The 13,182-nt window shown below is 41.5% G+C and overlaps 1 protein-coding gene across 4 annotated transcripts in view; it reads right to left on the bottom strand.

Annotated features, from left to right (window-relative positions):
• The window catches only part of ttc28 (tetratricopeptide repeat domain 28), a 470,745-nt gene that overhangs the window by 65,472 nt on the left and 392,091 nt on the right, over positions 1–13,182 (bottom strand). For all 4 annotated transcript variants that reach the window (XM_088618610.1, XM_088618612.1, XM_088618611.1 and 1 more), the window contains 2 exons: positions 4,532–5,873; positions 2,344–2,867 (listed from right to left, as the gene is read on the bottom strand). In XM_088618610.1, coding sequence (XP_088474736.1) covers positions 2,344–2,867; positions 4,532–5,873 — 1,866 coding nt within the window. The remainder of the gene's footprint in view (positions 1–2,343; positions 2,868–4,531; positions 5,874–13,182) is intronic.

Below are 13,182 nucleotides of genomic sequence, written 5' to 3'. Positions count from 1 at the left end.
GTTTGATACTAATTTTTAAAACATTTAACCCACTAGACCTGACGGATTCTTTTGTACGTTATTATACAGTATGTGACCATTCATTCCCAACTGAATTCACAATTCCAGGCACCTCAGAAAAACTAATTGTCAAGACTAGTGACGGTGAGGCAGCAATATTAAAATGAATGGACTGGGGAGTGAATCATGAAAGAGGGCTTACACTTCCCCCAAGGTTACTTGCTGAACATAGATCATGCATTGACAGCTGGCTGCACTTCCAACATCAATCTGCAACAGGTTGCTTCTGTTCACTATTTGTCTGGTGACCCAGCAGAGCAACATAAAAATATTGTGGACACAATAGCTGTGTGTTTGGAACTGGGGGTCCTTGTTTCTCTTCTTCCACAATTCAATAACCACGTAGACAAATTCTGTGGCCCAGTCACAGACTGATGCATCCCTTAGTCCCTTATAACTTAATTGTGTGATAAAATAATTTCCTATATGATGTATAATGCACAGGCTGCCTGGTGATGTGCTGGTTAGGGCCATTTCCTTGCAGATCTTCACTTGGGGCTCAATTCTGGGTTGAGCTGCCATTTGCATTCTCCCATGCTTGAGTGGGGTTTATCTGGGTTTTCTGGCTTCCTTGCACTTACTGTAGATGCTCGGCTACATAAAGAACTGTAGTCTAATAGTTTCTAAAGCTGCAAACCCTGTGCACAGGGGTGTATGTCCTGTGATGGACTGGAATCCCATCCAGGATGTACTGTATCTCTGCCTTTCCTGGCGTATGAGGCTCCACAGGATGGATGCCTAGTACTGTGCATAGCCTTCTGCTCTCACACTTTAAGCCCAGAAAATTCGTTTCATGTTTGCAAGGAACTATTTGGGAGACTAAATAGTTAGAAGGTGGATTCTACAGAACATACTTACACATAAACACTTTGTGGGGATACAGTAGGCGTCCTACAGCTAGAATGCTGTATAGTATAACTGTAAGAATAAATAATAATAATAATAATGGCTTACACTTATATAGCACTTTTCTGGACATTCCACTCAAAGCGCTTTACAGGTAATGGGGACTCCCCTCCACCACCACCCATGTCCTGTACGGAAATTAATCAATTTCCCTACGGGATTAATAAAGTATTATCTATCTATCTATGTGCAGCCCCAACAGGATGATGCGATGGCAGCCATAGTGCTCCCCACACATCAGCTATTGGTGGGGAGGAGAGCAGAGTAATGAAGCCAATTCATAGATGGGGATTATTAGGAGGCCATGATTGGTAAGGGCCAATGGGAAATTTGGCCAGGACGCCGGGGTTACACCCCTACTCTTTTCGAGAAACGCCCTGTGATTTTTTAATGACCACAGAGAGTCAGGACCTCGGTTTTACGTCTTATCCGAAGGATGGCGCCTGTTTTTTTTTTTTTTTTACAGTAGTGTCCCTGTCACTATACTGGGGCATTAGGACCCACATGGATTGCATGGTGAGCTCCCCCTGCTGGCCCCACTAACACCTCTTCCAGCAGCAACCTTAGTTTTTCCCCGGAGGTCTCCCATCCAGGTACTGACCAGGCTCACACCTGCTGAGCTTCAGTGGGTTGTCTTAGTTCTGGATTTGTGACGCAACAAGGCATTATTATAGCACCTCTATAATTATTATAGTTACTGAGATTCCACAGAGCCTGGATCTAACATATCCATCTGCTGGAACATAGTTCCTCATGAGCGGTCAACACTGTGTTGCATAGCGTCACAAATCCACAAATACAGTAAAAATACTGGATAGGGTTTACACATAGAAGTTTGCAGCTCTCAGATAGTACGTTCTTGACTCTCTGCGTGTGAAAGGTTGGTTACCTTTGACATGTTAAGACCAGCTTGCCTTCAGGAGCTACTTACAGCACATGTACCAAATCTTCCATTTTAATCTCAGCTCTTCGATTGAGTCGTGGTACCCATTTCAAAACAGATGGTCACAGTGCTGTTGTGCTCCTTGGAACTCCCTCATGATTCACATCAGAATCTCTGAGACACTAAATTTCATTAAAAGAAAAGCTTACAGATGCGCTTTTTATACATAGTTGTAATGGGATTTGTTTTTGCGTACGCCTCGTATTTATTTCTGTAAAAATGCTCTGGAATTCCTAGTCGAGAGAAGCAATGAATAAGAATAAATTTGTACCGAACTGCATTTGTCTGTTTACAGTCTGGAAAAATGCAGTATGCAAGTAAGGGGCGATGGATTGCATCCTAGTTTTATCCCTAAACAAATGAATATAAACTCAGCAGCTCAGAAGTGCATGACATTTTATCTTTGTTTATAGTAAAACGGCACAGACACTCACCTTCCTGCAGGTACATGACGGCCTGGGAGTAGTTCTGCAGCGCGTGGTGTGTCCTCCCCAGGCTGCTGTAGGCCATGGTTTTGGCAGCCAGGTCATTCATCTGCGCCGCGATGCTCAGGTGCTGCTCTTGGTACACCACGGCCCTTTCAAAGTTGCCCAGCGACTCATAGGTCAGGCCCAGGTTGCCATATGCACGGCCTTGGCAACCAGGGTTGTTAGTCTCCTCAGCGATCTCCAGGTCCAGCTGGTGGTACTGCAGGGCGGTGTCACACTCCCCCATCTGCTGGTACACCCCACCAAGGCCGCAGGATGCATCACTCTCCAGGAGGCGGTCCTTGGTCTCCCTGGCGATGCCCAGCTGCCGCTCCAGGCAGGAGATGGCCTGCTCGTAGTTGCCCAGCTGGCTATGCAGACTGCCCAGCTCGCCGTAGGCCTGCGCTTTGCTGGCACACTCTCCCAGCTCGTGAGCCACCACCAGCCGCTTCTCAAAGCACACCAGAGCCTGCTGCAGGTTGCCCATAGCCCTGCCAGGACATAATCAAGAAGTCAGGATTCACCCCTGCACCTTCACTCAGTCACACATTTCTTAATCCACTCTCTTGCTTCTGAGCTTAAGAGTGTGACGTTTTTGAAACCTCAACAGGAAACACCTCTTCAGAGCATGAGTTGTGCTCATATACTGTAGATTAACCAGCGATGGATGGATCATTCTGCTTGACTCTCAACATGCTACCAGGAGCTAATGGAACAACATATGTGGAATGACCCCACTTCACTTCTGATATTTGTCTGTTTGAGCATCCATCCACTCATCTGAGAAACAGGTTCAGACAAAAACAAATGCCGGTCATTTTCAGTATATCCTGTAGCAGTAATTTATACGTGTTTATTACACTTTATTACTTAAATATTCCAGTAGGAAACAATAAAATTGCATCTTTGCAGTAAACAGAGAAAGGAAGCAAAGTTGCAGTCCTGAGAATCAAACAGATACAGTTATATCAGGCCAGTCTTGTTCTACATTCTATACTGACTTGATAAAATTTAGAGTAAAGTGCAAATTTAACATTTAGAGTACAGACCAGTGTCTGAAAGCTGTTTCAGTGTCTGAAACATCAAACATTCAAGGCCTGGAAGCACTGCTATAATTATCAGCACATGTACAATTACCATTATTATTTAGGAAGAAGATTGAATGAAGAAGAATGTAACATATGCAACTTCAGCAAGCACTGTGTTCTTGTAAAATTATACCGACATTTCAAACAAGATTTTCTTAATTTAATGGAAATGAAACGGGTTTAATTCCTTCGCTTAATTGACTGATTCTTTTTTTTCCGTAGGGTGGTAATAGTGTTAATTGGAAATGCAGAGAATTGTGCTGTTGACAAGATAATTTACCATCCCAACGCATCTCCGTGGGACAACGGGCCCTTCTGATGAATGATGCATGAAAACAGATTCATTTGCAAATGGGGTGACAGCAGCTCACCGTAACGTTCATCATCCTTTGTGCTTTGCTCAAAGGAAAAATCAGAAGCCTAACAAATAAATAAAATTACAATTTGGTTGTAATTGCCAGTACAAGTATTAATGATATGATTGGAACTTAATTAATGCATAATGTTAATATGTCTCAGTTCAATGACAAGGCGTCACTCATTTAGGGCCCATGGTGCCATGTTTGGGGTCATTAGTGTGGCGTGTTCTTCAATCATTATTCAGTCCTCATTTCATGCAGAACTAATTGAACCCAACCTAGTAGTTAGAGCTTCAACAATGAGTGTGGGGAATACAAAGAATTGCTTACTGTGCCCCAGCGAAACATAATTCAAACAACAAATAAATAAGATAAAAAATCATCTGCATTCTTTCGTTTGACTTATATTACATGCAATATAATTTGATTTAAGTTGATGCCATCATTTAATCAGGTCTACCAGATCTAGTTTAATCAGGCTGTTTCAGGTAAAATATTTTTTTCATTCAGTGATCAGTAACGCCACATTAATTTTCACACTGTGTGAAAAGTTGTATTAACAGAATCTGGTTAAACTAACTTTTATTTTCTGATCCTGAAGCACCATATATAGATCATCTGAAAGCTAAAATAAAATATTTTGGCATTATTGTCAAGGACAATATCCTGAGAACATGGAGTAGATTTAATAGATGAGGCGGTACACACCTGTGACCATTTCCCAAGCCTCTGTAAGCCTTTTCCTGGTCTTGCATCCGGTTCAAGCTCTGAGCTACAGACAGGTATTGTTCATAGTATTTAATGGCTTCCTCATAGTCGCCCAGCGCCTCATAGCAGTCTCCTAGATTACCATATCCTCTGCCTCGGTCCAGCACTGCCTCATTGCCACTCAGTTGCTGTAGCATGGCCAACTGCTGCTCAAAGTAGCCGATGGCTTCCTCCATCACGTTCATGTTCATCTTTGTGATGCCCATGTTGCCATACACCTGGGCCTCGATGCTGGGGTCCTTCAGCTTCTGCCCCAGGTCCAGCTGTTCCTCATAGCACTTGAAGGCCATGGTGTATTTGCCTAGGGCCATGTAGACAGCTGCCAAGTGCCCATGGGCTTTGCACTCTCCCTGGATGTCACTCAGTTCCTGATAAACCTCCAGCTCTTGGGTGTGGTAGCCCAAGGCTTTGTCGTATTTCTGTATCATCCTGTAGGCGGCACCCAGTGCAGCATAGGCGCTGGCTTCCAGCTTGCGTTCCTTCACCTGGTGGGCCAGCGACAGCTGCTGCTCGTAGAACTTGATAGCCCCATTCACGTCCTTCTTACACACAAAGATGTCGCCAAGGTTGCCCAGCGCCCGGAAACGAGCCTGTGAGTTATTGAGAGACTGAGCCAGAGACAGGAGGTATTTCTGGCACTCCTCTGCCTTACCGTAGTTTCCCAGGGCCTTGAACGCCAGGCCCAGATTGCAGTAGGCCTTGGCCTGGCTCAGTTTATCATGGAGGTCCTTGGCCAAGGCCAGGTCCTGCTCGTAATACTTCACCGCCTCCTGGAAGTTGCCCAGGCAGTAGTGGGCATATCCCAGGTTGTGGCAGACCTTGCCCTCACTCTCCATGTCCTGGAGCTCGGGAGAGAGCCGCAGGTACTGCTCATAGTAGGGCACAGCCTGAGGGAACTCCCCTCGGGAGCAGTGGAAGTTGCCCAGGTTGCTGAGGGCTCGGGCCTCACTCTGAATGTCACGCAGCTCACGCGCAATGTTGAGGTGGTTTTGGTAGTGCTGTAAGGCGCGGTCGTGGGCTCCCAGGGCCTGGTACGCCACAGCCAGGTTCCCATGGGTGGAGGCTTGTGACGCGCGGTCATTCACCTCCATGGATATCTGCAGCTCCTGACGGTGGTACTTGACGGCTTGGTCAAACATACCCAGGGCATTGTAGGCATTCCCCATGTTGCCATACGCCCGACCTTGGGCAGCGTAGTCGCTGAGCTCCTGAGCAATGGAGAGATGAGTTTTGTGGAGTTTCAGTGCAGTCTCATAATCTCCTTTCATCTGGTGAATTATACCTAAGCAGGCACAAAAATACACTCAGTATTAACAGAATGGAATAATATTTTGTTTTTGCATTGCATTCCTATTATCTCTGTAATAGAATATGATTCTGTTGGCATTGAGAAAAATCATCATGTCTTTTAAAAGCAAATAAATATGAACCATTAATTTAAAATGTAATTTTATTGGATTAAAAGGGTGTGTTTAAAAACAGAATGTTTTCAAACACAAGCTGTTAAGTATGTGCTAGACCAGTGATCCTTACTTCTGGTCCTAGAGAGCCACTGGGTGTTCTGCTTTTCTCTCATCTAAGATATACATGACTTAATTGAGTTTAAGTCAAGTTGTGAAGTCATTAAGGATTTTAAGTTACCTGTTAAACACGCAAACAAGAGTGTGGCTCTCCCAGCTCATATGAGGGTAACACTGTGCTACAGCACAAAGTTTATAATATATATTCCAGAAAATAACTAACATACCATATAATTATCTAAAAATGCATTTTATTTTGCTTTCCTTAAAGACATTTTCTACTTCATGTCTGACACAGAGGTCAAGAGCAAAGGAAATTGTGAAAAAAACAGTAAATTTAATATCTGAAATTCTATAAGAAATACCTCTAAGTACTCTATCCTCTTCAAAACTGATTATCTTCCTGAGTAACCAAACAATTATACAGAGCACATTTTTCAGTGAAAGCAATTGGACCTCCACCTTATTTCCAAAGAGGTCACAGCTGAAGTATAATTCCCATTTTGTTCCGATTCCTTTCGAAATATAACAAACGTACTAAAAAGCTTCCCCAAAGCAATAATAGCTGGACTTGTGATGCTAGAAAAACTCACAAAGAAGAGGTTAATGAATACTTATAATGGAAAATACTTTGAGGCAGCAGTAGCATTAATCATGGTCCCTGCAATTGCACTATGAGATCTCTCTGTGCACTAATCTGCCTCTTCCCTTAACCAAAAGTGCAGTGTATTACAGAGGATCAACAAATTGCTGGCATGTGCGGAAAATGACCCAAGCGATGGAAGTTAGTGGGCACTAACGTCTTGGCAAGGCAGTCTGTTTATTAAAAGGCCGTTTGACCAAAAATGCACTCCATTCCGAACAGGGAAAAGCCAGGAAAAAAATAATAATAATGGCTGATGATACGCTTCCTTTGAGCTTCAGCTTTGTCAGCAACTGTTATAAAATGTACTTTGCTTGGTAATACACTCTGACTGATTGTCAGTTCCTACGTTCAAGGTAGCTATCCAAATATGTACCCATTAGTCGCTGCAGGCATAGACCAGGGTGCACAGTCTGTCTGCCACGCAAGGCGCGAGTCTGCACACTGTCAATCACTATCGGCCAAGAGATTAGCAGCATGCAGAAAATCCAATTAAAGGCTGGTGCTAGTTTTTTACAGGCAAGAGCTTGTTTCCTTTGGTGCTTCTTTTAGTGCTGGTAGAGAAAGGGAAACTGACATCAGAGACATCTCTGACAAACTGACATCACATCATTACCCATAGAGCTGTACATGCTAGACATTCACTATAGTTAATCTTCTCAATGACAACAACCATTGTTTTTGTCCAACCACATCGTCCCTTTTAAGGACTGTGGTCGTACTGTACTTACAATGATAAATTATTTTCATGACCTGAAATTGGCTACTTGTGATGAATAAAATCCTCTTTTGACCTCTTCCAATCATATTTATCATTCTCCAGGTGTCTAAATATAAGCTACCTAAATGTTAAAGCCATAAAACATTTCTGTGATTGCTGTGAAAAGGAGACTGTAATTGTGCCATTGACTGGGTGTACTGATGTAAAAATGTATATATGCTGTTCTATTCACATAAAAAAAAAAGCATAGGGACTGTAAGCCAATTATAAGTCTAATAATTAAACCGCACCCAAGCTGCTCAGCTACAGTACAACTGTAATAGTGGTGATGAAATATTATTGGTTATATTGTAATTCTTTTGGAAAGTGAACTCTTTGATCATAATGAACATAAGCAAAAACAAAATATTTTCAGTGTATTCCTAGGGTGGACCTCAACTTGTTTACTTCACAAAGAACTGAAAGGCTAAATTCAAAGTCTTTTCTATTTGTACTACTAGTTGAAAACGACAAAATTGACTTGGTTTCTTTAGTTCTGCAGGAACTGCCAAACTCACCAACCCACAGGATCCTCTCAGAACCCGTTAACATACTTTACTACACCTTCACCCTTGAAATTACAATTAATAATAATTGCTTGCATCAGTCCTTTTCATTCCTAATGACCCCAAAGTTCTACATCTACCAGTGCAATTTTTCTCTGTTGCCCAGTAAACAAAGTGCATTAGACAATAAATATCTTACACAAAAGTATATAGTTCTTATTTTTCCTCTATTCTTAATTTCTTATGAAAGATTATAAATGACAGGAGGTCCTCCATACCATCTTGCTTATTTGGCTGATGGTAACTAACTGATCCGAAATACAATTCTAAATGCACTCCCTCTTAATTTCCATATGTATACACAGATCTAAGCTCATGAATGCAAAATTTGATCATGCATTATGAGACATGCAATCACATCCAGAAGTAAGATGATGAGTGTTCCAAATCTGTGCTTGGCTTCTCACACAGATTACAGGTATACTCTTTAATCTTGAACTAAGGGATCTGAAATGGAACCTTTGTCTGGAGGCAGGATTAAAGAATTCCATACTGAGGTAAACTCAGTTTGCAGCATTGAGCTATTCAGAAATGAAAGGACAGAGACTCTATCCCGAGGAGTATTCAATATCTTATTTAAAGTCGCTGTGACAACAGTATATAAAATGTTTAAAATCAGCATTGAATAAATCACTTTTTGAATAGGATTCAAAAGCTGTTCAAATATTTTAAATGAACATCTTTGATGTCTGTCTGTAGTGTACTGTACATACAATGGCTATCATCTTTCAATGTCTTTTTATAGGTCTACAGTGTGTTTCTTAATCTAGGTACCGTGAAGTGGGGACAGTGCTTTTGAAAATCTTGGGAGTGATTTTCAGTAGGGGGTAGATTTGGATTCTCCAGACCACTGGTGAGCTCCATGGGTCTTTTGTTTGGCATTGGTCCAGCGCAGGTTCCACTCGCTGACTGAGCAGCATGTGGACAGGAAGGGAGCTGGCTTCCTACTGACCAGTCAGGCTGTCAGCTGGCTGCCTGGTGGACTGAACTGCCACCCAATTCTGTTTACACTGCACCAATAACTGATTCCAAATCTAGGGAGAAAGTGTCAAAACTAAACAGTACAGAGAACACAACATACCCTACAATATTTGCTAAAACATCAAAAAACAACAACAGTGGCGTGAAACCAATGAGACATTTCTTAAAACGGGAGTACACTGTGAACTATAAGAAATTAATCAGCATGATCAAATTAAAAGATCTAAAATTCCAAATGGGACAGACAAAGTCAAACACAAACGACAGAATTACAAAGAGACACTGTGCAAGTAAGGTATACATTTATAAATCCTTTACGTTTTTGTGAAAAACACAAAGACACACATGGAAAATGAGTCATAAGTACTTCTATTTAACCTTTCTGCCCCATAGCAATTTGGGATAATTTGAGGTGCTAGAACCTCTGGTAACTAGCGGATTGATAAGCAAGTCATGCCTGTACTGTTATTTTTACCCTCCATAAACCGTTATTTATTTTAATGCTATTTGTAGTCCTGTAAAGACGTGACTTGAGTGTAAAAACGGAGGCAGGAAGAGTCCCAAGAGAGCTTGCAGCTCACTCTCTACATACAGTACTTCCTCTGCATCATGGCTGTTCTTACCACAGAGGAGCCCAGCCTAAGGATTTCAGCTAGGATTGTCTACAGCATCCCAGAAAGGAAACAGAGGGAATGGCTCCCCTTCCAGACAAATTCCACTAGGGCCTGACTAAGACAGACTCAGTCATTCAACATTTTTAATTCAACATTTTCAACATTGTTTTCTGTTGCCTTCCGTTACATGAAGAAAGTTACCAATAAAGCTCCCATATGCAGCTTGATTGACTCTCATTGATTGGTTTTAAGCCATTTAGTCTGTATAAACTATGCTCTTGTTTTGTTTACTTTCCCTTTTTATATGGGGAACATCACTACACATGTACTGTATAAGGTTCCTCAGCCATACGTCGAGGAGGCTGGGTTTTCATTTCTTTTCAGCCTCTTGTATTCTTCCTATCCTCTTAAAGTTCTCTAAAAAACTGAGGAACTTCTGAAGCCAGTGAGTAAAAGTGCTCGAGTGCAGGCTGAGCCCTGAGATCCTGACGTCACCAGATTGAGCACAGGTCATCTCACAAGCCAGCCATGACCAGGATTCGCCCTGTATGGGTACATACCCTGTGATAATATAGGGTAAAATAGTGATATAATATCTTTCAGCTTTCTCGCAAACAGCGACTTTTGTGACTTCATAGATGTAAGCTTCTGCTGTTTTTACAAGTTTGAGCCCGGGCCATATCACCCAAGTGTTGCCATGTGTCTCTAAGCAGCTGTTCTCCCCTTTGGTGCAGATCTGCAGATCTGGATTTATCAGCCAGAACGCTTAACCATAACTTCTGTGACAGGCTAGGTGCAGTGAATGGCCTCTTTAAGTTTGTAAACTTTCTTGTGTTCCTGGGTAATGTGTAGGCTTGCAGTGACATCAGGTAGAGGGATACACCACTCCTCCAGTCAGTGCCAACACTCCTGTATGGCACTGTAGAGCCTTCAGTGAGTCATGGTGAAAGACTTTGCACGTGTTGGAAGGGCTTGTGTACACCTGTCCTTCTCTACCGAGTGGTACAGGAGCTGTAGACATAAAACTGTGTGACATACAACTGGTGATTCCAGATTTTTAAAAATTGCAAATAAATTTTCAGAATCCTTTCGGAATACTTTTCTGCCTACACAAGGGAGAAGGCTGACAACACAGAGCTGTCAGGCAGCAGTCACTGGAGGTGAATAGAATGTGTCTCCATGTTTATTCTCAGCTGTAAAGTATTCACTATGAGTGCATTAGCTGCCTGTGAGTAGATTAGCTGTAACTTGATTAGTTATTACTGTGCTAGCGCTGGATTTATTTGGTGTGACAATATTAGTTGCTCTGCATTAAGTATGATTGCGTTGCCTGAGAATTACATTAACTGTGTCTGCAGTCGCTACAGTTTGTATTTACAAGTTATAACTGTATTATCAATGGCTACAAAGACAAACAGTTTATCAGATGGCTTAATCAGTCCTTGGTTCACAACACGTTGAGATATTAGCAGCAATTCCATGTGTGGTCATACTAGCTTTTACTATGTATATTCATCAACAGCTGTGCACGGCTGGAACTGGGGCTGCACAAGACAATTAAGTTTACTAGGTGGAGTTAAAAATTAATGACTGGGGAGAGTGTACAGTACATACAGTATGCAGTGATTTTAGTGTGCACTAGGTAGTTGGTTATCTCTAATTACACAGACTATTTCATTCTTTTAGAAAAACTCTTTTAGAACAACTTCAGATTGGAGACAATCAATAGAAGCTAGAAACAGGATCTTTCTCCCACAGAGTGCTGATCAACCAATAAAGACTTTTAGTTCTTATTCAGTTTCCAATGTCACCTACATCATTCCAGGTAATTTTAAAGTCCTGCTGGAAAAACAACTGAATAATTTAGAAAATAGCTGTTCCCTCCTGCAAAAACAACAGAGATATGTCACTGCATGTTCTGAAAAAAATAAAGTCCTTGTTGATGAAGATATACTGTACTGTACCTATTGATTTTACCCAAAAAACATATCTCATGCAAGAACACAGCTTCAACAGTGCTGCACACATGATTAATAACTGGTTAAGGTCTCCTAAACTTACAATTTAATTTTCTATCAATTGACAACAGTGACTGAAATCTTGTCCACCTGGGTACAGTATCTACATTTCTAACCACAAATGAACTGTCACTTGCTATGCACTGATGCTAATGCACAATTATAGATCTATATACTGTATCTTAACTATATAATGTATTATGTTCAAAATTAATGTTTTTGCCAGTGGGTAAACTATAAATGTCCTTAAATGTGAAAATTCAGCTAAAACAAGCGATCCGCCGTGCTGTCAAAAACTACACAATTTTAATGCATTCTTATAGTATTTAATTCATTCTGTGATATCATATTGTAACGCATATGGCCAACATTGACGGGAGATTTCCCTTTAGCTCAAGTGGCTGGGTCCCTGTTGAGGTTCGAGTCTCCAGCAGTGGGGGGCTGACCTGAGGCGGCAGCGGCGAGGGCGCATACCCACGTGAACCCGAGAGCGCTACAGTATCTAAGATGATATCTAAAGACTTTTGACAGTACAAAGCTTTATTTATTTTGTCTTATGAAAAAAGACTCCTGAATATTCAGAAAGTGACTACTGCATTGTCTTTGCAGGCAAATAAGCTACTTTCGTTTTCTGCAAAGGCTCCTCTGAATAAATCAAAATAAACAATGTCCGTTTTGAAAGTTGACTGTTTCTTAATATTTGCCAGTGAGATATGAGCTAAATATTAAATGTTTAGTAACAGAACGGTTCTTAAGGCCAGAATATCATAACATTGTTCTCCAGTCTCCACTTATTGACTGAAGTACTGCATGTGCAGCCCCAAAACACCCAATATCTAGTGTTTTCTCTTTATGTTGTATAGCTCTATTCAAGGGGGCTTGAATCCGGCCTTGGTGTCACATTGCCCTCAGACATTCTTGATGACCTTCTCAATGGCAGTCAATCCCTCTGTCCCTCTTCTGCTGATTCGTGCCAAGCTTTCTTCTGCTACTGTCTTAACGAGAAACAGGTTGTGAACCCTTATCGGTTACTGCTCCCTTTTTTCAGCTCTGAGACTGTTCTGCTGCTGTGATGAATGTCTGGGCAGCTCTTCAAACGTTTTGACCAATTTAAAAATCAGATGCCCCAGAAATCAGGAGGATGACTCATTTATGCAGCAGCCCAAGCTTGAATAGAGAAATGTATTTTGTTAAAGAAACTAAATGGACCAGATATAGCTATATTAAAGATATATAAGGAAGACTCATATTAAAGATTCATGGGCCACATACATTAAGATGAGAGTAATCAGATTATAGACAGATGTCAGATACAATGTGGGTCTAAACCAGAGAGGATAGTCTCCTGGGTTAAACAAAGGGCAACAGAGGCTGTAGGGGTTAGAAGAATGTTTTTCCTCTGTAAATAATATTTTTATAGTACTGCTGATGTTAAAGCTCACCATTTTTGTACTGCGTAGTTTATTGTGTACTGTAAACTCAGAGCTTT

This window comes from Lepisosteus platostomus, chromosome 24 (assembly GCF_059453375.1).
Source record: "Lepisosteus platostomus isolate fLepPlt1 chromosome 24, fLepPlt1.hap1, whole genome shotgun sequence".
NCBI lineage: Eukaryota > Metazoa > Chordata > Actinopteri > Semionotiformes > Lepisosteidae > Lepisosteus > Lepisosteus platostomus.
The sequence above is the reverse complement of the archived record's forward strand: the minus strand, read 5'-3'. Positions and strand labels throughout refer to the sequence as shown.